This window comes from Macroventuria anomochaeta (assembly GCF_010093625.1).
Source record: "Macroventuria anomochaeta strain CBS 525.71 unplaced genomic scaffold BU25scaffold_1, whole genome shotgun sequence".
Classification (NCBI taxonomy): Eukaryota; Fungi; Ascomycota; class Dothideomycetes; order Pleosporales; family Didymellaceae; genus Macroventuria; species Macroventuria anomochaeta.
Window position 1 is genome coordinate 2,140,407 of NW_022985362.1, and position 23,745 is coordinate 2,164,151.

The 23,745-nt window shown below is 54.1% G+C and overlaps 6 protein-coding genes across 6 annotated transcripts; 4 read left to right on the top strand and 2 right to left on the bottom strand.

The window, feature by feature from the left end:
• The first annotated feature begins 232 nt into the window (after positions 1 to 232).
• Positions 233 to 6,716, top strand: BU25DRAFT_356865 (transcriptional corepressor of histone-like protein genes). The gene is made up of 2 exons (XM_033699618.1): positions 233 to 325; positions 389 to 6,716. The coding sequence occupies exons 1-2, from the start codon at positions 323 to 325 to the stop codon at positions 6,533 to 6,535; spliced, it is 6,150 nt and encodes a 2,049-aa protein (XP_033568161.1). The 5' UTR covers positions 233 to 322; the 3' UTR covers positions 6,536 to 6,716.
• A 2,706-nt stretch (positions 6,717 to 9,422) lies between these two features.
• Positions 9,423 to 11,330, bottom strand: BU25DRAFT_17183 (uncharacterized protein). The gene is made up of 2 exons (XM_033699434.1): positions 11,020 to 11,330; positions 9,423 to 10,956 (listed from the first exon to the last, which is right to left on the bottom strand). Exon 2 carries the CDS (start codon positions 10,939 to 10,941, stop codon positions 9,658 to 9,660), a length of 1,284 nt encoding a protein of 427 aa, XP_033568162.1. The 5' UTR covers positions 10,942 to 10,956; positions 11,020 to 11,330; the 3' UTR covers positions 9,423 to 9,657.
• A 1-nt stretch (position 11,331) lies between these two features.
• BU25DRAFT_17220 (uncharacterized protein) lies at positions 11,332 to 12,531 on the top strand. The gene has a single exon (XM_033699435.1). The coding sequence runs from the start codon at positions 11,693 to 11,695 to the stop codon at positions 12,419 to 12,421; it is 729 nt and encodes a 242-aa protein (XP_033568163.1). The 5' UTR covers positions 11,332 to 11,692; the 3' UTR covers positions 12,422 to 12,531.
• An 826-nt stretch (positions 12,532 to 13,357) lies between these two features.
• Positions 13,358 to 14,094, bottom strand: BU25DRAFT_444573 (uncharacterized protein). Its single transcript, XM_033700049.1, has 2 exons — positions 13,916 to 14,094; positions 13,358 to 13,860 (listed from the first exon to the last, which is right to left on the bottom strand). Exons 1-2 carry the CDS (start codon positions 14,061 to 14,063, stop codon positions 13,373 to 13,375), a joined length of 636 nt encoding a protein of 211 aa, XP_033568164.1. The 5' UTR covers positions 14,064 to 14,094; the 3' UTR covers positions 13,358 to 13,372.
• A 1,331-nt stretch (positions 14,095 to 15,425) lies between these two features.
• Positions 15,426 to 17,268, top strand: BU25DRAFT_486953 (GMC oxidoreductase; the record flags this gene model as incomplete). The annotated part of the gene is made up of 2 exons (XM_033700195.1): positions 15,426 to 15,524; positions 15,574 to 17,268. The coding sequence occupies 2 exons, from the start codon at positions 15,426 to 15,428 to the stop codon at positions 17,266 to 17,268; spliced, it is 1,794 nt and encodes a 597-aa protein (XP_033568165.1).
• Positions 17,269 to 18,827: 1,559 nt separating this feature from the next.
• BU25DRAFT_486954 (TPR-like protein) lies at positions 18,828 to 23,489 on the top strand (the record flags this gene model as incomplete). The annotated part of the gene is made up of 8 exons (XM_033700196.1): positions 18,828 to 19,489; positions 19,577 to 19,802; positions 19,886 to 19,936; positions 19,988 to 20,278; positions 20,335 to 20,563; positions 20,663 to 20,825; positions 20,896 to 22,980; positions 23,075 to 23,489. The coding sequence occupies exons 1-8, from the start codon at positions 19,092 to 19,094 to the stop codon at positions 23,487 to 23,489; spliced, it is 3,858 nt and encodes a 1,285-aa protein (XP_033568166.1). The 5' UTR covers positions 18,828 to 19,091.
• Between the last annotated feature and the right edge of the window lie 256 nt (positions 23,490 to 23,745).

Below are 23,745 nucleotides of genomic sequence, written 5' to 3' on the forward strand. Positions count from 1 at the left end.
GGGGGGGGGAGTCGGCAAACGTGAGCGGGAGGGGTGAAAGGCACGGGCTGCGCAGTGAATGATGTATGTCCAGGTTCCGTGTTCACTCGATATGTCAAGGTGGAGAGCTGGGGTCGTAGCTTCCGCGTAGGGCTGCGCCAAGGCCGCGACATTCACTGCCGCGACGCGCTCCACGTCGCTGCACCTTACACGCGCCGCCTGCTAGATGGACTGTTGCAGCCTCTCTACATAGCTGCAATAGGCCTCTGACTGCGGCACGCGCCCTCAATGTGCCCACTGCCCGGCGTTCCGCGCCCAAAATTGCCTTGAACACACATCCATCATGGTATGTCTGCAGCATGTGAAGGCTGGGAGTAGGTGGAGAAAGTGTTGCGCTAACGGCGTACAGTCACGGCCCCAAAAGGCATCGAAAGCCTCCGCATGGCACGCGCTCAACGTCGAGTCCGATCACGAGGACGAGGACGAGGTCGACGACACCCAAGAAATCCAAATCGAGGAGGCCCTCAAGCTTTACCAGACAGCTCTCAAGTACCACTCTGAGGGCCCACAGTCGTTCCTGAAGACCGCCGCAGCCTATAAAGAGCTATTTGATTCCGAAATCTTCAAGTACAATGAATCGCTTTCAGAGTACAAGCGACATGAGGTCTTCGGCGAGAGCTTGGTGTTCGATTCCATCTTAGAGGACGACTTCGAAGCAGGACCCACCCAAACGACAGGCGCTGCCGACAGCGCACCGAACACGCTCCCCCAGATACTACATCTATCATACAAGAACCATGGCCAGTTCTTGCTGGAGTCGATGCAGCACTGGGTCACCCAGCATGGCGCCATACCGCAGGCCGATGGGTGGAACAACATCAGGGGCGCACTCAACTACTTCGCTGAAGCGCTGGACAAAGAGGACACCGATCTTGACTTGTGGCTACGCGCAGCCTCCGTCGCAGCTATGCTCGGCAGCAGCCGCCTTGCCCGCTACTGCCTGGAGGCGGTAATGGATGGCAACGACGAGTTGTGGGAGAGCTCGTTGCGTCTTCCGGGCCTTGAAGAGGGTCTGGCTGGCCAACAGTTGCGCGAGCTGGTTGGCAGGCTGGAGGACAACGTCTCCATGATGCAGCCACCTTTGTCCACAATGAAGCGGAAGAAGCTCTCCGAGAGCCTCAAGAAGCGCTTGAATCCTTGTCCATTCGCACCACTGCCTGCCGATGTTGCCGAGATCAACAGTGGGCGGGCGATTGAACAAGCGCCTAACCACATCGCACTTGCGCCAGCAAAATGGGACTGGTCGAGTGTTGGAGAAGCTATACTTCAGCACTTTATAGCCGAGCAGCGAGGGATCACAGGCATCACCACCCCAGGCTCCAACGTACAACTAGTCATACCGGCTGAATGCAAGACACCAGAACACATCGACCCAGAACCTGCACCAGAACCTGCACCAGCACCTGCTTTAGAAGAACCCATGAATGACCAGCCATCACCGCCTCAAGTCGTGGAACCGCCCTCGCCCGCCGCTGAAGTTAAGTCGACCACAAAGGAAGAGGACAACGTTGAACCCGCTCAAGAGGATAATGATCAGGGGGCAGAGGCCTCTACAATCACAGAAGTGGCGCCGGCTCCTTCGCGCAAACGTTCAACGGATTCTGCAGGCCTTCCAGAGACAACAGAAGGCGGTCGTGCGAAACGTATCCGTACTCGCAACACAGCAACCGGTCAAGTCGGTGAGACAGTCGTACAGGACGCCAGTAGCGTGCTCGAGGGTCAGTTGGAACATTACGCTCATGCAGATCAATGCTTGTTTGAGATTGTCAACGACATCTATAATCGATTGGGTGTCGAGGGCTTGGGACAGCCCAATGAGCTACGATCGCTCTTGCTTGCCCTTCCTGAGTCGACGGCGACTGAGATTGACGATAAAGCGGCGTGCGATATGTATTTGGCTCTTCAAAATGGGAACAGCAAAGCTGCGCAAGTTCTACTAAGCAGCGAGTCATTCGACCTGGTGGGAGTTACGCGGGAAGCTGGCCTCAATGCGTTTCTCGGCTACGCAAAGTCAGGTGCCGGTCAGTCTTCTCCCAAACCTGTCCTGCAAGATCAAGGGTTAAGAGCATTCGCGCGAAGCATCAACGAGAGCTGGCTTTCCATAAAGGAGGTTGCATTCGCCTGGGTGGAAGCCTTGCTGTCACAATGGTCTTTCGCAGGCCAAGAATCATCACACGATGGCTCTCCTAGTTACTTGGGCTTCAAATGGGCCGAAGATCTCAAGCGAAACATCGTGCAAATCATTGTCAACGTTGATGAATACATCTTCGAATGTATGCAAGAGCGCATAAGCCACTTGGACGAACGAATACTCAAAACCCAACTTCAGTCACAAAGCTACACTTTGTCTGACTTCGATGCATCTCAGATCGAGATAGTCCAGACTTTGTTCGAGCTCCATCTTGACATCTACTCCTTGATCAAACATCCCCACAGCCAAGTAGATGCAGCAACAAAGACTTTGCAGAGCGACCGACTCGAACGATGGTCTACCCTCGCTCGGGAAGCCATACAACTTCGATCCAACTGCGACCAAGACATTGTCATGGACGATCTTTCTCTCCGCCATATATGGGCTTCAGTGTTTCAAATGAGTGTCAAAGACGACATCTCGCCGGAACATGTGCTATCCGCGATTGCTGAACTGAAGGCCATATTCGTCGCGCTTGACGATCGCACCATTCAGGTACAAAACAACGCTGTCATGCCCGAGCTGTCCGTGGCCGCTCTTGATCGCGAGTTAGCGCGGATCAGCATGAAGGATTTCTTCTTGAAGGTATTCGATCACGATGAAAAGGATCCTGTCACGGTCATCGAAAGTCTAGAACCAATCCTGGAGCACTACGACGCCGAACAACCGGCAACGGAACTTTCAGCAGATGAAGAAGCAACGCTGGAGCGGGCAACCACACTAGCGGACTCAAATCAGGTGGACACTCCAGGCTCACAATTAGAGGTTGGGCCAGATCGGCCATCACCCGTAGTCGAGATGCGCAAATTCCTCGACTCGGCCAATGTCAATGTGCGCTTATCACTTTGGCAGAGGCTTCGCGAAGCATATGACGCGATTGATTACCCTCCAAAAGTGCTCTCATGTTATTTGTGGAGTATTAAGGCATTCGTTGATGACTTCGAAACAACCAGTTTCCAAGAGCTGTCACTGGTCGAGCGTCAGATCAAGCTCTTGACCCGTTTCCGAGTCATTGACGAGATGGTGGTCAAGATCGTGCAGATCATGCGTGGTGAAACAACAGCCTTTGACTGCTTGTCCTACGAGCATGTCCAGTCATCCATGGCAGCGATCGCAAAATTGCTGCACATCCTGTCCGCCGCCAACATGTTCCGAGACTTGATCCGCATTGGAAAGATACCGATACCCAGAATCGAAGGCTTGCCTGCTCAAGCGTTCATCAACATGTCGACCAGACTTGACGATATTCAAATGCGACTTTGGACGTTACAGTACTACCTGCTCAGAGAAGGACTGTCACAGAACCCTGAAGGCTTTCCCACACCATCTGAAGATCTGTTCGAGTTCCTACGACACGTTCACCACGCCACCGGAATCCGTGGTTTCTGTCACCTGTCTGGACGTCAATTCCTGAGGTTGGCCAAAGATGAGATCCTGCGCTTGGACGACGTTATCGACGCTAACAGTCGCGATACTGAACTCTGTCAAGTGCTTCATGATCTTTACGGACTCAAGCTGTTCATTGAGCCTCTTGAGTGCCAGGATTTCTCTTCGACCCCAGACGTCCTTGACAAGAAGGCTGCGTTTAACCTCCTTCCCTTTGTCATGTCTCAAGCTGCCAAGGTAGACCTGAAGGACCTACCCAAGACCAAACAAGAGCTTAGAGCTACCATTGAGAAGGTCCACGCAGCTTTGGGACGGCCTAAGCAGCATGATGATGTCACGTTCAATCGCAAGGCCATCACGACCTACTTCAAGTCGCCAATACATCCCACAACACTCTTCAACTGCCTCAAGGGCGTCGGTTCGCTCGTCACACGAGCGATTCCTGATGAGGAAGCTGTCGCTGCTTCGAAGAGCTGGTTCTTCTTGATGGGCAACATTGCACTAAGCAAATTTCGATCTCAGAAGCGCATGACCCAAGGGCCCACTGAAGATCTGAATTATGCGCAGGCTTTCTTCCTACAGGACCTCGAGTACTCCACTGAACGATGGGAAACATGGTATCGCCTTGCACAAGCGTACGATACACAGCTTGAAGAAGCTGTCTCCTGGAATGCAGACAAGATAAACAGTAGCACAATCGAGCTTGCTAACCTCCAGCGCGGCGCGATCAATTGCTATGCTATGGGAATAGCCTGTGCGACTCGCGAAGCAAGTGCTTCGTCTAGAGACCAAGCTCAGATTGCACAGATGTACACAGAGTTTGGCGACCGCATTTATGCGTCATCGCGTGAGCCTTTCAACATGGAGGCATTCCATACTCGAGACGGCGAACGACGATTCGTTAATGTGCCTGGCCTGTCAGGTGCGCAGCGTGACATACCTTTTGTCGCTCTGCAGCCCTACACGGCATGGAAGCTTGCGAGCACTTTGTACAAGCGCGCCATCAAGAACAACTCGGACAAGTGGTGGAACCACTACATGCTTGCCAAGAGTCTCTGGAAGATGTGGACTGCGAACCACAACGCCATGGTGGCAGCTGCATCCTCCGGTACGGTCCCACCAGATTACACTGGGCCGAGCTGGGAAGAGGTCATCAAGCCCGTCGTAGGTGCTATTGAGAGGCTGCCCGGCAAGAAAGGCAAGAGCGGTGAGCCGATACTTGAGCCACACTACAAGCTGATCTCGATCGTTCATAAGCTTGTCCAGCGGCGTGCTATTGACCACCAAAAAGGCGCGGAGGTACTTTCCAATACTTACTACTCGAAGAATATCGGCCCACCCGAAAATCCAGATGAATGGGAACGCTACATCCTCACTGTCATCAAGGCTTTGCGCACAGCAGACAAGTCGAGTTGGCATCACCGTATCATAGCACGATCGGCTCACATCCTCTACGATGACGGGAAAGACCTGGTTCAGGCTCATGCAGCTAAGCACGAGCTCACGCAGACAATTTTCACCAAAACCATGGCCGTTCAGGTATGGAAACCGGAGTATGAGCGGCCTGGCCGCCATTTCGTGTACACATTACGATACACAAAGTTCTTCATCGACTTGCTCGATAAGACCGGAGACAAGGCCAACCTCGAGGCGCTGGCTAGGCGTGTGCGGCGAAAGCAAACCGATTTCTTCCAGCACACTGAGCTTTGGAAGGACTTATGCACCCGCTATCTCAGGTCTCTGAGACATCAGGGGAACGTCAAAGAAGGCCAGGAAGACTCTGCTTTCAAGTCGGTCAACCAGGAGGACTTCAACGCCCTTGCTGCACGACTGGAGGCATGGTGTCAGAGCCCATCCACACAGCACCCTGTTCTAGACGTGCTCCGCGATGCTATCGAGCTAAAGCGTCTCAACAACGGGCTCATGAAGACAACAACGATCGATGACCTTATTGGGGACAGTTACGCCATGTTGTACACCACGATTGGACCCACATTGCCGCCCTTGCCATCTGAACAGCAACAACAGCAGCCTCCGCAGCTAGGACAGTCAGGCACTGTAACGCCACAGCCACCCACGAACCCTCTGTCTGTTGCATCGCTGATCCAAGTCCAAGTCGATGGCACGACTGAAGGCCACAATACGCCGTTTGCAATATACCACTCCAGCCAACTCCATCCACAACACCCACCGCCACTACCTCAAGCGCCGTCACAGCCTGAGCAACCTGCCAAGCCCAGAGCCAAAGCCGTGGGCAAACGCGAGATCCAGCGCCGAGCCGAAGCGTGCGTGCAGAAATCGGCTGTTGCCAGTACGCCACAGCAGACTACCTCGATGCCAATCCGCTCTCCTCCCGTGTCCAATGCTACAATCCCCTCGCTTTTCCAACGTCAATCGACCGACAAGCCAGATCAGTCTGCTTCTCTCACACCTGGCGCTGGTCTGGGTGCTTCGCTCCTCGCAACGTCCGCATCCTTCGACAGCGCACCCGGCACAGCCACCGCAAGCGTCAATAACGACCACTCCCACGACACCGATCACGACATGGACAACGATCAAGACAACGACGAGAACGAGGGAGACGGCGAAGGCGACACCGAGCATGCCGCACCACACGACAACGACGACGACGATGCAGACGATGAAAGCGAACTTAGCGAGCTAGACGAGAGCGAGGTGCAAGAGATTGGCCAAGAGGTCCAGGAGCATGATCGCCGGAGCGCTAGTTTTGCGACGGTTAAGCCTATGTTTCCGGGCTTGTTTGCTGGGAGGGCAAGTGCGGAGAGGGTAGAGAGTAGTGTGCCGTTTGGGATGGCGCCTGCGGCCGGGCAGGCGGTGTTGGCGAGGGGTGAGGAGGTGGGCGAGGGGCCGGGGGAGAAGATGGATGTTGATAGTAAGAAGAAGGGTAGGAAGCAGTGAGATGGAGCGAGGCATGGGAGGCCACAGAAGTCTTGAAGATGATGTTTGTATCGCAATTACGGCGCAAAGGTATCCATGTATGGTCAGTACGGAAGCAGGCGCTGGAATTTTTCAGATACCCTTAATCTCGGGTTTGCGTAAATTTTTGGCAACATGATGTTGTTGCGAATTACCAACAATGGCTTGTTGACCGCTGCCGTTGACCCTGACCTTCACCTTCACCTGTATCGTCACGTCATCAAAGCAAAGGTGGTTACACCGACTGACTTCTTCACATATATCTACCTCACCAGTGATCAACGCGTTTCCAACTACGAACTTACACCGCAACATCACCTTGTCATCATGCCCGTTCATCGCACTCAGACCTCGAGACCACAACACAATGCCAACGTCACCGTCAACCCCCAACGGCCCCAAGCAAGAACAAACCATCCCCTCCGCACAAACGGCAACCGCACCGTACACCATCCCACCATGCGGCGACGGTCGCACCCTCGCAACCGCCACCTGGCGCCCCAGCATCTACAACCTCATCGCACGCTCCGAGTCAGACCTCACCTTCGACATGTCCGCGCATCCAACATACATCGTCGACAACCCCCGTCTCTTCGCCCAGGTTCCAATGACACGATCTCGCCGCGATGTGGTACTTTCGCCGCACTAGCGAACTGAGCAGGGTGTTTGATGGAAGGACGGAGGAGGCGGTGAATTGGGGAGTGGTGTGGAAGGGTATGCCGGAGTGTGCGATTATTAATCCTGGGGGCTGAGTACTGGATGGGCGGGCTGATGGCGAGGAACTAGGTGATGATTGGATTTGGGGTTGCAGGTGCGATGGTGCAAGTCGGGTTCCCAAACTGATCAAGTGGAGTGGAGGAGGGAAGCGGAAACAAGAGAACGATGGGAAATGAAAGGGGAAATGAGAGCGAGCATGCAGCTCGACTTTGGATGGACTGAGAACGGCGGTGTGCGTGAAAGTTGAAATATGAGTGGAGTGCATAGGCCGCTTGTAATGATTGAAGGGAGGACGGAGAAGACTCAGGGAAGAAAATAAAAATAAAAATGGAAGATAGAACAGACGTGGGCCAAATATATATACTCTAGATCTGAGTTTGGACTTCAAATCAACGGCCTAGCGCAGCTGAAGAGAAGCTTCCTTCCAGTCCCTGAGCAAACGCAGTAACGACGTGGGACTTGGATTATCATGGTGTGATTCGGGCTTGCACTCGAAGATTCTGGCTCGCACGTTCAGTGTTCTCGTTTCGAGCCTTTGACATATAAGGTTGGCGTTGCCATTCGATGTTCCTCGATGTTCCACGATTCAAGAGAAAGCTCGGTGTCGTGGCCCTGATACTTGGGGGACCTATAATTTCACTGTTGGAAGAGGCCATGACCAGGTTGGTAATCCAGGAATGGTTGCAGTCTGTGGTACGCTTGAGGACCAGCGCAGGTCTACAGCAAGGGTGCCTTTCCATAAACCGAGCAAAGGCTGATCGCCGATTTTCTTTACGTGGAACTGGTCGATACACACGATGACAGGCAGCTTGTCAGAAGCGAACGTCAAGTTTGTCTTCGAGTACCTTTCAACTATTCGCTACCAGGGCTCGTCGGGCCCGATTGAACTGCGACCATCCCATGGATGCCACAGGAAGCCAACTTTGCGCAAATTTCCCTTTCTATCATTGCTTCTAAATGGTCGTTGCGGAGAGATGTTAGCGTCCTCGTGGTCAAATTGTCGTCGGCACTGCCAGAGCATTTGACGTGACGTCATGTGAAGGACTCGTCGTGACATATACGCTTCTTGTAGTACCCACCCCCACGTATGGAGAACTGGTGGGCTCCCCTCATTACAGTGGTTGGTAACCCGCTTGCGCTTGACGGGAATGCTTGTACCAGGCTCGAATCTGTAGCGCTTTGAGGGTTCAACCCTGACATTACCCATGACAATGTCCGGTTTCCATGGCTTCACATTACATCCGCCATCACAGTTCTCAGATGTTGTCGCAGCGATCGTCAGAAATGAATTTTCATAGATAGGCCATGTGAGCAGCCTCAGCCCCCCCAATCTCTCTCATCGTCCTGGAGGGTGGCTAAGCTATCGGCCCAGATGAATCTCTTGCCAATGCAGTGAGTGATCTTGATAGCGTCCTGGAATGTCTGTCGTAGATAATTCATTATCATTAACATTTGAGTCTTGTGGGCTTTAAAGTTCGCTAGCGCTGTTGTAGGTGGACGTGGACTAGTTGGAGGAACCCCAACAATGGCTGAGAGAAGTGCACTCAGGGAATGGATCGGGCCAATGTTTTGTCTCTACTAGGCGAACGCAACCCTGCGTATTGAATGCATCTATGCTAAGTAGTCGACTGGGCTATCCGGGTAGCAGAATTCGATGACACATATTGTGCAAACCATTGTGCTCGGATGTGCACTCATCGAGCCAATCCTTGATGACCTTGAATCTAGTGGTCATGACCATAGTACATTGTTGCCAATCAGACTATTCGTGAAACCGGTGCCATGCGTCTGGATGTTCAGCTTGACGATGTCAGGGCAAATACTATTGACATGTTCAATAGCTCTAGAACTTACCCAAAGGGATCACAATCAACCAATATTAGTGACAGACCACTGGGTTACAATGCTCGTCGCATGAAGATATTGTGAGTTCAAGTGGTCCATCTTTCCAAACCTCAGCTTTGTGCAGGTATCCAGTGTTATTCCACCCTCGGGTTGTCCCGCTAGTAGGTCATCGTAAATTGGCTTGAAGAAAGGACACCCCGATGCTTGCGCTGAGTGCTGGAGTCCTTATACATTCCAGCTTGCACAAGCGGTGATACAGCTTCCAAGCTTATACAAGACCAGATCAGTACAGAACTCGCAGAGATCGTGTGTCGCATCGCGATGTAAACAAGCTCAAGAAGTGTAGAATCGGCGGAAGGTTGAAGCAGCCTATCGTGATGTCGACATACAGGGAAAGCGAGGATCGGACCGAGAAACGTTCCTGGCCAAGTGAGTAGAAAGGAGCGTTCCTCAGCCTTGCTGGCACGTGGCTGGCGCTTATAGCTCGAATCTGCCCAGGTGAGCTGCATGCTTGTCTTAGAAACAGTTGCGTCTTTACATACTTAGACTGTAACAACATCCAACACTCTCCTTGCGTCCTTCCTGAGCTCGACCCACCCGTCCGTTTCAACCCTGACAATCTTGCCATCAACGCAGATTCGTCTCCACTGACCCTGTTCTTCCTTGCCTTGAAATTTGATACGCAAGCCGTCGATAGCTTCGTAGCGTATAGCCGGGTCGTCAATGTGTTTGCCGCCCTGGTATGCTAGACCCATCAACCGCATCGCCTCATCACCACTCGTAGGTCCGAAGTGCACAAGATGCATGGTCCCGTCCAGCGGTCTCGAGTGCGGAGATATGCAAAACGGCTGTTCGAGATTCGAGACCATAGTCGCAAGAACGTACATGTGCTCTTCCTCCTTCAACGACGTCCATTCATCGCCTTTCAGCACTGACACTTTTGCTTTGTACGCGTGCGGCGCTGACCCATCAGCAGGGTACAAAGCCTCTTTCGCAGCCATCTTGAAGCGCTCGACACCAAACTTGCGGTACTCGGCCGTGTCGCTGTCCGCGACGAGTGAGGCGTGCATGCCCCAGCTACACACTACCGCCCCGTGGAGGATCGGTCGGCCTGATGAGGGGTCTGTAGCAAGCTCTTCCTCGCTGCGCGCTTCGTCGACGAGGAGGCGTGCGCCGGGTGAGAAGGAAGCCGTGAAGATCGGTAAGGGGCTGGACTGTGATGATGCTAGCGCGGCGAGGCCCCATGTGTTCTGTTCCGCAGGGTTGATGGAGTGGTAGAGCGCGTTTGCAGTTCCCAGAGGTATCAGGACAACTTGGGGCGCGATGTAAGAAGCTGATGTGGCGTGTGATGAGAGACCGTTAACGAGATCGATGATGCCACCATCGCCCGAGAGGACAATGATGCGGAGAGCTGTGCCTGCATTTGCTTTTGTAAATAATGTACCGTTTGCGAGCTCGAGCACACTTGTCGCTGATGTTGTGGTGTGCACATGGAATTTCTGGTAGTCATTTGCGTACAAGGCGGCGAGAAGTGGGCCTACGCATTCATCGTAGAAAACGGCCGCCTTCTGGTGCCCTGAGCCGACTGACAGAATGACATGTGTCTCGCGAATCCCCGGAGCCGCTTCTTTGGTATCTGACGTCAAGTGCTTGGTGATCTTAGCCAGCCTTGGGTGCTTCGTAACATCTTCATATAGTTCCAAGATAGCATCTGCTGCAGACGAGCCACCTGGACCAGGCAGGGTGACCGTCAAGTAATTTTTGTCGTCTGATTGGGACTCCTCCCTCCTGTTAACATTGTTGTCAAGGGTCTGTGGCTCAGCCATGTTGAAGAAAGGTATCTCATACTTTAGTCAGCCTGCACTCCATTGAATGTGTGTGCAACTTGAGGAGTGTCAGCATACCTCGAGGATGTATCGACCAATGGAATGTAGGGCTGTTGCTCAGGCTGTTCGGAGTAGCAGGAGCCCACCTCCAGAACACGGTTGCTGTGCAGTTTTGTGTGGAAGTAAGATTATGGTCGCCATGGTGAGTCGCGATAACTGGCAATGTCGTGACCGCAGGAGCGACAGGGATCCACTTGCTTCACCCGCATTTGTTGGCTCCGCTTGTGGGCAGCGCTAACCTGGTACGTCATGTTCGAGAAAGGAACCACTGTGGAGGCAGGGCAAAGACAAAGACAGCGGTTTCGAACTAAATATCGGAACCTTGCAATCTCATGTCAACATCCAACTTATAGCGCGCTTGATATAGACAACTTTCAACGCGAAGGGACTGTTCGTTCAGGCCACGCGCTGTCAGCTTCAGTGACAGGGTTACGTCATCCGCCCATTCTTGGCAGCTCGAAGCTCTCAAGCTCAGCCACTCACCAACGATACACAATTCAGCGTCGCCCTTTGTTGCACTGTTCAAGGCTTCTTCGTTGAACATCTGCTGTATCGCAGTTGTTCCGCTCACATCCGCGCCGAGCGTAACACCGACGACCGCATCAGGCTCATCCATCCGTGCCTCAGAGGCAGCCTCGCGCATGCGCACGCCCAATCTCACCCGCACCCTCACCCTCACCAACCCGGCACAATGAACGGCGGCTGGGTCTTTCTGATCATCCTGCTCCTGCTCGTCTCGGGCGCCTATTTCGGCTGGTACTTCTACGCCCGCTGGAACGCCAACAAAAATGGGCTTCCTCCACCATCCATGAACCCCATCGCTGCGTTCAAAGCCTCCCGCGGCAGCGCGTCCAACCACCCTGGCCCCGCACCTGGCGGCATCAAGGGCTTCATCGACACCCAAATCCGCAAGTTCAAGAACAGGAATAACCGCTCCGCCGCTGGTGCCTACGAGGGCGATTACACCGCAACAGGCGGCGCGCAACGAGGCCGCGGCGCCGGCAGCCGACTTGATCCGGATGAGGCGTGGTCAGCAAGAGTCGGCGATGAAGCGTACTATGAGGAGCAAGAGCTCGGCCTTCACGAACCCCCACGCGGCGCAAATCCCTACGCATCCACAAACTACGCGCCCCAGCCCCACGAAGAGCGCGGACGCAGCCGCACGCGCGACAGCTACGACGAGCGTCTTGACGGGCGAAGCGCGCGTAACGATCCATTTGGGGATGACCATGCGGCGAGTCTAAGGGGTGTGAGCCCGAGGCCAATGAACCATGGCGAGGATACGAGTTACCACGGCGGAGCGACGGCGCAGATGCCCCAGGTACCGCAGATCAAGACACATAAGAAGGCGGGGAGTGCCAACAGCGCTGAGAACAGCCCTACAGAGAGCCGGAGGAGCGTGTTCAGGGAGGCGATATGAGCCAGCATGAACAACCACAAGGGCGGCTGTGGTAGTGCAGAACCGTGGTAGTGCAGAACCGTGGTGTTATGATACCTTCATGTATGACTGGTGTTGTGCGGGGTTTTCGAGGAGTATATACCTTTTCCGTTTTGCTCAAAAGATGCTGTTGTATCCCGACAAAATCTTCGTTGCTCTCACTAATACTAACCCCGACTCTGATGTACCCACCAGCGACATCTAGCTACTCCATATACGCAGTTTGCCGTAGCTTCGGCTCCTCCCTTCCACCCATCTCCACCTCGTCCACCCACCGTCTACTTCCCGTCTACGTCCCTCCTCCTCGACCTTCTTGGCCCACACCCGAGCTAAGTCGAGCCCCGTCGCCTGCACCGTGCGGCAACCATCAAGCCTAGTCATACTCCTTCCACAGCTTGAAACAAGCCGCTGAGGAGGAACAAGCACCCTCTCACTCTCCTCCAAAAAACCTTCCCCTAAAAACCTCCCACAACCTACTATGCTCATCCGTCCGCTCATTCGCCCACGGACGCGGAAAACGCATCAACCGCCTGCTTTACACCCTGCTCATCGCGCAGCCGCTGCGGCCGATGCAGTGCTATTCGTTGTTTGACATGTTGTTGGACGTGATGATTCTGATGTTCAGTAAAGGCGTGTGGAGGTCCTCAAATGCTTTTGTATTGGGTGGTGTTGGGTATGACTGTTTTTGTGTGTGAACCACGGTTGGGCTGATTGTGTGAACGGGTTCAACGTATCAGGGGTTCCCTCGGATATTGGGAACCATGAAGCAAGAGCCACTCAAAGTAGTTAGCGAGGATGGGTTTGATTTGTTCTCCCACTTATGTGTTCCCGAAAGAACGCCCTTGGCCTAGCAGAGTAAACTACATGTATGGTGTCATCTCAGCACCCAGCTCTCCCAGAGTTAGCTTTGCATCCAATGAATCCTCCAAAAGTTCAAATGTTAGATGCGGGCTTGTCAGTCTGTCTGAGACTGGTCCAAGTGGAACTTGGCTTGCCTGGCGGCGTTGTCCACAACGTGCCTCGTTCGAAGGTTGTCAATCGCATACGGATCACGGTCTGCGCTCTTATGAGACTAGTGGCATTACCACTGCCAATGCTGTATCTCACTGTATGGCTATGCCGTGGTGATATGATGTCCTTCGTAAAGAAACTCCATACCATTCGGCCGAGAGCGAGGTTTGTGGCGATGATGCCGAGGTGTAGTTCGGTATTCGCCCAGATGGCGGCGATGCAGTAGTCATATGACATATCCACAGTTCTCGTCCCTAGTGATGAGGCGCGGATAATTGCTGTGACTGTTGCGAGCAGGCCTGAGGACATCAAAGCGCAGACGCCGAATTTGGTATTGGGCGAGATCTTGACGTTCCAGAGTACGTCAGCTGGGAGGAATGCGCAGATCAGATCGGTTGTAACTGAGTATGCTGCTTTCTGTTCAGTATGAACCTTTGTAAACTGGTCGGAGACAGCGTGACATACCGACTTGTACGTAGACCGAGTAGATTCTGACTCTTGTGGGCCAGCATGTGCCTGATGTAGACGGCCCCCAGAGCTTCTTGATTGGCCTGCAATGAGTGAAGAGGATGACGATTGGCTCCAAATTTGTCAACACTAAGCCATACATCATGGTGTATAAGCAGTACCGCAACACTTTGTCGTTCTTGATGCGCAGTATCAGTAAGCAAATGTTGCACTTCAGTAGTGCGTTATTGGAGAACAGGAAGAGCTGTGTGAGCCATGCCAGGAAGTTGACGTATTTGTAGTTCTCCTACGACAGGTACCATTGGTTTCGCCCGTTGCCGTAATAGCGAAGTCATCCTGTGAGTGTCAGTTGGGTTGGACCCAGAACAAATGGACGTAGCTAACTCAGCCAAGAGCGCGACGTCCCCATCGTGCGCACAACCTCAGAGCCCTAGTGACGATGGTTATGGAAGTGAGAGTACATATCAGTACGAGGAAGAATGTCCCTAGTAAGTGTCGTGCCACAAGGACTGCAATGGTGAACTCGAATACCGGCTCTCTGAATAGCATCTTCTGGAGCCGGCTGATATGCGTATTTGAGCAATGGCATTACTTACTTAGGATCGAATGTTTCTGTACGACGTAAGTTTTCATCATGCTCTATGGGCTTCCCTAGATTTGTCTCGCCAGATTTGCGCATTGAACCTATCGTTCTCGGTGAACAAAACAATAACTCGAGAACCACATTGAAGTGGTCAAGGGCGGGACGATCGAAGTGAGCGTAACTCTCGATAAGTCCACATGCCGAGCCGTGGAGGTTCCCTATGAGAGACGCAGATCGTCGGTGTCTTGGTCGAGTCTGAGGAATTTCTGGCATCTGCCGAGATAGGGTGATGATTGCACATGATGTTCCAGGGCGACATATTAGTAGATAGCGTCTGAGCAATTCCGCTGCCTTCAAACACCTTATATTCTGACGTCAACCTTGATCGATGCACAGATGTAGGCTATCTTGCGGCAAGTCGGATCAGTATCTCGCCCCAGTAGACACGAGGGACTCGTGCTTTCAGGGCAGCATTGAAAACACTCTGCGTGAAACATGTTGTATTGCCCACACTACATAGGATCGGAAATGAAGTCACGATGTCAATCGAGTGAATGAACGTGTTGTTAAAGCGGTGGGTTTCGGAGGATTGCGTACAAGCGGAGATTTGCCTAAACTTGTTGCTAAGCAGTCACCGACCAATGAGATGACACGAATAAGAACGCTAAATGCAAACGCCTGCAGGGCCGAGAGAAGAGCTGACATCCTTCCACTGCGTAGCAAATGAGCCACAAGGCTCGTCCCCTATTACCCAGGATTAACTCCGATATTGCAGTGAACATGCGTTAGCTCGATCCTAGGGTGCCAAGATGGAGTGCACGAAGTATGCTATACGAAAGTGACGGTAAGGTAGGTACGCCTCACAATTCCTCCTTCCACCCTCCTTTCCGCAACGTCCTCGGCGTGCCTCGAACTAGAGACAACATGCGGTTCTGGGCTCTGACAATTGTGGCAGCTAGTGTCCTGTCGCAGGCAGGTGCGACAAGTGAAGCTGCTGAACATATCGCCGAGACGTACGATTTCGTGAGTCAATTCTGAGTTTCGTACATTGCTCTTCTAACCAAAAGCATAGGTCGTAGTAGGTGGCGGAACAGCTGGACTTGCGCTTGCGTCACGCATCAGCGTCGGCTTGCCCAACAGCACCGTTCTTGTGATCGAAGCAGGACCAGATGGACGTCAAGAGCCAGGCATCTACATCCCCGGACGGAAGGGCTCAACGCTTGGGGGCAAGTATGATTGGAATCTCACAACTATTCCGCAACCTAGTGTCAATAACCGGACGTTTGCGCAGAATCGTGGAAAGGTTCTTGGAGGCAGTAGTGCGCTAAACCTCATGTCATGGGATCGTACCTCCATTGCTGAACTTGACGCCTGGGAGAAGCTCGGTAACAAGGGCTGGAACTGGAAGACCCTGTATCCTGCGATGTTGAAAGCTGAAACGTTCTTGCCATCGCCAGAGTATGGAACGGAAGGCGTGGGCAAGTCTGGCCCTATCCAAACTCTGATCAGCCGGATCTTTCCCAAGCACCAGTCTTCTTGGATACCTACATTGAACAACCTTGGCTTAATTACCAACGGAGAATCACTTAATGGCCATTCTGTCGGAGTCAGCACTCAACCGAACAACGTCAGCCCGAACTACACTCGATCATACGCACCTGAGTATCTGAAGCTCACGAAAGACAACCTCGCTTTGAAACTTGACACACGCGTAGCGAAGGTCAACTTCGAAGGCAAGACTGCGACGGGCGTTACTCTCGAGGACGGAACCATCGTCCAAGCTCGGAAAGAAGTCATTCTGTCTGCAGGGTCGTTCCAGACTCCTGGTCTGCTCGAACTCTCTGGTATTGGCAATGCGACACACCTGAGGAAGTTGGGCATTCCAATCGTCAAGAATCTGCCTTCCGTTGGCGAGAACCTCTCGGACCACATTCGCATCCAGAGCTCTTACCAGCTCAAGCCTGAGTATCCATCATTTGACGTCCTAAAGAACACGACTCGTGCTGCTATCGAGCTTGCAGCTTACAACGCTGGCCAAGTTTCATTGTATGACTACACCGCCAGCGGCTACGCTTACTTTCCTTGGGACATTGTGTCAAACGACACCGCTGCCAAGTTTCGTACACTGGTCCAGGGCGACGCATCTTTGACTTCAGCTGTCTACAAAGTCAAGAAGAGCTACCTTTCTCCACCCCTGAGCTCAACAGTACCGCAACTCGAAGTCATCTTCTCAGATGGTTACACGGGCCTCAAAGGCTACCCAGCTGCTAACTCCTCCCTGTTCGGCATCGGCACCTTCTCCCTGATTGGCGTAGTTCAGCACCCACTTAGCAAAGGTCACGTCCACATTGATTCGCGCAACATCAGCGACAAGCCCATCATCAATCCGAACTACCTATCGCACCCATATGATCTTCAGGCCGTTACCAACCTCGCCAAGTTTCTGCGTACGATTGCTTCCACGGCACCTCTGAAGGATGTATGGACCGAGGAGTATGAACCAGGCAAGGCAGTTCAAAGTGACGAAGAATGGAACAAGTATGCATTGGCGAATACGCTCAGTATCTATCATCCTGTTGGCACCGCGGCTCTGCTTCCGGAGGAGGATGGTGGTGTTGTCGATTCGAACTTGAGGGTGTATGGCACGAAGGGGTTGAGGGTAGTTGATGCGAGTATCATTCCGTTGTTGCCAAGTGCGCATATCCAGACACTGGTGTACGGAATCGCAGAGAGAGCTGCAGATCTGATCATCAGGAACCATATGTAAACTTACCAGTGTGGCGTGGAGGAGAGCTCTGCCTACTATAGTAAGACACGGGCTTAACGTAGTGCACAGGAAACTGCCCATGCTTGAGAACAGGGAGTTGTTTGACGGTCTGCAACGACCTTATGCTCAATATCAGGTAGCTCGAGAACTGCCTGACGTAAGTATGATGCTTCACGTCGACAGGCTGCTCTACGTACAATGGCTACGAACCAGATGTTGGAATGTCTCGTAGCAGGTATTCATGAGATTTGAACGCAGTGCGCTGTACGCAGCTTGCCTAGATGGATAACTTGCGTTCTGAATTGGTAATAAAGCCGACAAACTCATCAGGGAATCGCAGAAACATGGACACATGTTGCGACAGGCTACGAGCTTGCTGCAACATGCTCATATTCTGTCTCTTTGAAAGTGATGCTGCCACCGGTGCCGGGAGGATACAAATGTTGAACATCGATGGCGCCTTGCTCGTTTGCCAGATTTCAATGTGTAACTTCGGGTGGCCTCCAGTCCCAGAAGATGTTGGTGTATATTGAAGATATCGATGTGCTTCCCTGCAAAACTTCCCTACATGTGCAAACTGAAGCTCTGATGAATCAGGGTCATCCAAGGCGGCGGAGCGGTATGACGATGTCTGCAAACTAGCTAGCGAGCCGCTGTCTTTTCACGCATTTGGACACGTGGGGTTCCTGCAGGACAAGTGCTGCAGGGAATGGATTCGGCGGGCTTCTCTGCCTAGGTGTGATGTTTCATTGAAGCCGAAGGAGACTTTGAGGATCTGAGGCTCTATAACCCCTGAAGTGATATCGGTGACGAAATCTGAAAAGCCCTCCCTTGGTTCTAAATGCATGATGCAAGAGCCGGGAACGCTTCCCCTCAACTCAATCGCGTATCTGATTTGAAGGTTAACGTCCCCACCTCAGTAGCGAGAAACCCCCTGTGCAGAGATGGACTCACCACCAAACCACCAAACCACCTCGAACCTCCTCCTTTCGTGCAGATCATCTCTCGCCTATAACAGCTTATTCTTTGGCTGTTGCTCCCTGGTCTCCCGCACTGCAGCTAGAAAACTACAGCAGTTGTGGTCGTCCTGTCGATTGTTACGTGCACCGCATCCAGCATCGCGCTGGCTTTGCACCCTAGTTGCGGCACAGCCACCTCTACTTTGGAAGTCTCTGAAGCACTCAGGTAACAGAGGTACGGAAGATCTATCTTCGTCCCAATTTCTAGGACATGCGCCAAGCAGCGTGTGTCTCAGCGAGCAGCGTTCAGTACGCTTATGTGAAGGAGCACGTTTAGAAACTTGCGTCATATAGAGAGCTGAGCGTTGGCGTAACAGGAAGGACGCAGGCCTAGACGCGACGGGAGAAGGCCGCGCTTCGCTTCGAGTACGGGGCCGCCGCCACGGGCGCTATGGTTGTGCGGTTGCGCGGTTGCGCGGTTGCGCGGTTGCTAGTGGGACGGACGGCCCCACGCCGACAGGCTGCACTGGACGGCTAAACGTTGAGTTAAGACGCGCTACGACACTCGACGCAGCACAGGGTCGCCCTCTATCGATAACGCAGATTGTCACGCGCTCAGCCAGCCTTGCCATACACGTCCTGCCTGCCTGCACGCGCGCTGCCTGCACCATCTTGTCTGCGTCAGCCCCAGGCGGCACGCCATGCGATGCACCCCACGCAGCACAGCCCAGCGATGGCCGCTCACCACCAGCTCACGATGCCACTAACCCTCCGCCCATCAGCCCTCCGCCGGCCTGCTCGAGACTTCCAGGCTGTAGACGCTGCCACTCACCGCGCTCAGCTATGCACCTCTTCTGAATCAACATGGCCGCCACAAAGAAGGGCCCTGTTCTCCGCGTCACCGGCCTCGCAGCCTCGCAGCCTGACCACGAGCTGACGGCATTGCTGAAGGCTGCCATCAACGACAACCTGGCAAACGAAGAAAAGTCGAAGACAGACGTCAGAGTGGCTGTTGTGCCCTCCTGCTACAACGATGAGGAAAAGGTGGCGCTGGTGGAGTGCCGTGGCGGGGTGCCTGCGTTCCTGTCAGAGCTGATAGCCGATCCGTTGGGGGAGTCGCAAATGGAGATGGGCGACACGGACACGGGCGACACGGACACGGGCGACACGGACATGGGCGACACGGACATAAACTTCGACCAGCACTTCTTCGGCTTCACCCAGCTGTATACGCCAACGCCTGACGCACCAGTTGTTGCAGAGTACGCACCATGTCGTTTTGTTCTCTTCTACACGGCTTGCTCTTCCTATTTGTTGGCGCTGTCTAGCTGCTGACTCTGTGCGCGCAGTGTGATCGCCATCACCGGCCTCGACGGCCACGCGTACGATTCGTGGCGGGGTGAAGGCAGCCTCGGGCGCATGTGGCTGCGCAACTTCCTGTGCAAAGACCTGCCGTGCTGCCGCACCATGATCTACGGCTACAACTCGAAGCTGTCGAGCCACGGGGTGGACACCATCATGGACTACGGCCGGGGCCTGCTGGAGGAGCTCAAGAAGGTGCGGGGCACAGAGGAGGTGAGTACGGATACAGGCTGCTGTTGCGGGTGTGTGAGTGCGCAAGCGCAAGGCTGACAGTTGCAACGCGCTAGCTACGACAGCGGCCGCTCTTCTTCATCGCACACAGCTTTGGCGGTATCATACTCGCTCATGTAGGTCGCACGCTCAGGAAGCTACGCGCACAGAGCTAAGCAGCTCCTTAGTGCCTTGTCAAGGCGGTCCAGACGACGGAAGACGACCATCCGACGATAGCTTCTCTGCACAAGGCCACCTACGGCATGCTTCTGTTTGGGATCCCGCACAGGGGGCTCGTCGTAGACGACATCCAGAAGATGCTTGCTGGGGAGCACGGTCACCCGCGCAGAGAGCTGCTGGGGCAGATCAAAAAAAAGTCCGATCTGCTAGCATTGCAGCTAGACGACTTCAGGAACCTCGTTCGAGACCGCAAGGTGGTGAGCTTCTACGAGACAGTGCAGACGCGGCAGCTGCAGTTTGTACGACGTCGCGACACCAGCAAGGCGCGAGAAGGTCGCTGACGCGTTCGTGACAGGACAGCGAGAGCAAGCGATGGACGAGGACTGGCGACTTCGTCACCGCCGTAGACAGCGACTCAGCGCTTCTCCAGCTCCCAGATGCTATGGAAGAGAAGATCCCCCTAGACGCCGACCACTCGATGATCGTCAAGTTCGACAACAAGAACGCTCGAGGGTACAGCAGCGCGCGGGACAAGCTTAGGCAGTTTGCGCGGGACGCTCCGAGAGTGGTGGCAGATCGCTTTGGTACGCAGCTGTGGCACTTTGAATTAACGCATGCTCTGTCTGCCAAGCAAGGAGCTGTGTCTGTTTAGCTTGATCGTAGCTAACCACGCTGGCTTCTAGCGCGAGCGCAGAACAGGCCTAAATCGTGCAACATGGTACCGTTTCCACGAGACAGTGCATTTGTGGGCCGAAGGGACGTCCTCGCAAAGATCGGGGAGATACACAGAGGCTCGGCTTTGCCAAGTCACAGCCGTGTAGCGCTTGTCGGCCTAGGAGGCGTAGGGTAAGCATTTTCACACACAAGCAGTCATCATGCACAAGCAGTCACGGACATTTGCTTATCCTGTTTGTAGAAAGTCGCAGATTGCCATCGAGTACGCGTACAGAACCAGAGAGGCTGCGCCGGACATGTGGGTGTTCTGGGTGCACGCAAGCAATGTCGCCAGGTTTAAGCAAGCCTATCAAGAGATTGCCGTCAGGGTAGAGCTGCCGGGGCGCGACGACCCCAAGACGGACATCTTCCGCTTGGTGCACAACTGGCTCTGCGACGAGAGGAACGGGCGGTGGCTAATGATCGTCGACAACGCTGACGACGATCGCGTGTTCGCCTCTCCCGGCGCTACTGACAGTTCAGGTAGCGCTGCGCAAGGGCTTGAACCCACTCGGGAAGCGGCGGCGCCGTTGGCGAGCTTCCTTCCGCAAGCGGCACACGGCTGGATACTGGTCACCTCGCGAGATCTGATCCCTGCCGTGAACCTGGTGGGGGAGGGACACAACGTGATTGAGGTGAAGCCCATGGGCGAGCGAGATGCTCTGACATTGTTGAAGTCGAAGACACAGGTGGACAAGTCATCCGAAGGCGACGCGCGAGAGCTTGTCAAGACGCTGGAAGGCATCCCGCTCGCTGTCACGCAGGCGGCCGCGTACATCACAGTGAACAAACTGATGGTGGATATCGCTGCGTATCTTAAGCTTTTCCGCGAGAGTGAGGAGAACCAAGCGCACCTCCTAAACAACAAGGAAGCAAGAGACATAAGGCGAGACGCTACTGTATCAAGCGCCGTCATCACCACCTGGCAACTATCGTTCGAGCAGATCCGAAAGACAAGGCCTGAGGCGGCGGACCTGCTCTCGCTGATGACCATGTTCGACAGACAGGGTATCCCCGAACACGTACTATATGAGGGCAGAAGCAAGCTGCAGTTTGCAGAAGTTGTAGGGCCATTGCTACGATTCTCTCTAATCAGGGCGCAAGCTAGAGAGCAGTCAGAAATGCGACTCCAGGAGCAACTGTTTGAGATGCACAGCTTGGTGCAGCTGGCGACGAGAGAATGGGTAAAGTTGCATGGTCAAGTCAGTGTGTGGCAGAGAGCAGCGCTGCGAATCATGGCTGCGGCGTTTCCCAGCGGGCAGCACGAGACGTGGGCGGCTTGTCGAACTCTGCTTCCGCACTCGACGAAGGTACTTGGCTACAGCACGGAGAAGAACGACGAGGCGAGGCTGAACCGAGCGACAATCGCGACCAACACGGCGTGGTACCTGATGTTGATGGGGCAGTATGCAGAGGCAGAGCGGATTGGACGCAGTGCAGTTGCGGCAAGAGAGGAGGTACTTGGGCTCGAGCACCCCTACACGCTCATCAGCGTCAGCAACCTTGGGACGGTGCTGTCGAGGCAGGGCAAGTACGAGGAGGCAGAAGTGATGCATCGACGAGCGTTGGAAGGGTACGAAAAGGCGCTTGGGCTCGAGTACCCCTACACGCTCACCAGTGTCAGCAACCTTGGGTCGGTACTGGAGAGGCAGGGCAAGTACGAGGAGGCAGAAGCGATGCATCGACGAGCGCTGGAAGGAAGAGAGAAGGCGCTTGGGCTCGAGCACCCCGACACGCTCACCAGCGTCAGCAACCTTGGGTTGGTGCTGGAGAGGCAGGGCAAGTATGAGGAGGCAGAAGCGATGCATCGACGAGATCTAGAAGGGTCAGAGAAGGTGCTTGGGCTCGAGCACCCCGATACGCTCACCAGCGTCAGCAACCTTGGGTCGGTGCTGTTGAGTCAGGGCAAATACGAGGAGGCAGAAGCGATGCATCGACGAGCGCTGGAAGGAAGCGAGAAGGCGCTTGGGCTCGAGCACCCCGACACGCTCACCAGCGTCAGCAACCTTGGGTCGGTGCTGGAGAGGCAGGGCAAGTACGAGGAGGCAGAAGCGATGCATCGACGAGATCTAGAAGGGTCAGAGAAGGTGCTTGGGCTCGAGCACCCCGACACGCTCACCAGCGTCAGCAACCTTGGGTCGGTGCTGTCGAGGCAGGGCAAGTACGAAGAGGCAGAAGCAATGCATCGACGAGCGCTGGAAGGAAGAGAGAAGGCGCTTGGGCTCAAGCACCCCGACACGCTCACCAGCGTCAGCAACCTTGGGTCGGTGCTGTCGAGTCAGGGCAAGTACGAGGAGGCAGAAGCGATGCATCGATGAGATCTAGAAGTGTCAGAGAAGGTGCTTGGGCTCGAGCCACCCCGACACGCTCACCAGCGTCAGCAACCTTGGGTCGGTGCTGTTGAGTCAGGGCAAATACGAGGAGGCAGAAGCGATGTATCGACGAGCGCTGGAAGGAAGCGAGAAGGTGCTTGGACTCGAGCACCCCGACACGCTCACCAGCGTTAGCAACCTTGGGTCGGTGTTATGGAGCCAAGGGCAGTTTGCGGACGCCGAAACCCTAGAAACACGGGTGAGGGAGGCAAGGAAGAGGATACTTGGAGATGACCATCCAGACACACTGACGGTAATGGCCAACCTCGCGTTCACGCAAGGTTGCAAGCTGGAGGTTATGTCGCTAATGGAAGCATGCGTTCAAGCACGAACACAAGTCCTCAGGCCTAGCCATCCTGACACTGAGTCTTCTACAGCGACGCTGAACCGGTGGCGTTTAGAGAGCCTAGATCTAGGGACGTGACGCTGGCTGAGTAGTCAGAGTGTGGGCTGTAGACTTGTGTACGAACACAATAATAAGCACGATGCATACAAGCTTTGCAAACTTGCATGCAGATAGTAGTATAGTACTACTGGTAGTCGGGATATAGACACGGCGTCTAACACATGCGGGGAGTAGCCAGTCTGTGCAGAGCATAGGGCCTCATCTCATGTACACGCAACTGATAACAGGGATAGCGGTTGGTGTACCTACAAAGGCGTTAGGCTGCATTTAGGAT

What these genes read in the sequence shown, in the direction of transcription:
- BU25DRAFT_17183 (XM_033699434.1), bottom strand. Translation starts at nt 10,941, where the DNA reads ATGGCTGAGCCACAGACCCTTGACAACAATGTTAACAGGAGGGAGGAG.
- BU25DRAFT_17220 (XM_033699435.1), top strand. Translation starts at nt 11,693, where the DNA reads ATGAACGGCGGCTGGGTCTTTCTGATCATCCTGCTCCTGCTCGTCTCG.
- BU25DRAFT_444573 (XM_033700049.1), bottom strand. Translation starts at nt 14,063, where the DNA reads ATGATGTATGGCTTAGTGTTGACAAATTTGGAGCCAATCGTCATCCTC. An exon ending in CTCGGTCTACGTACAAGTCG is followed by an intron (nt 13,861 to 13,915) that starts GTATGTCACGCT and finishes AACAGAAAGCAG; the next exon opens with CATACTCAGTTACAACCGAT.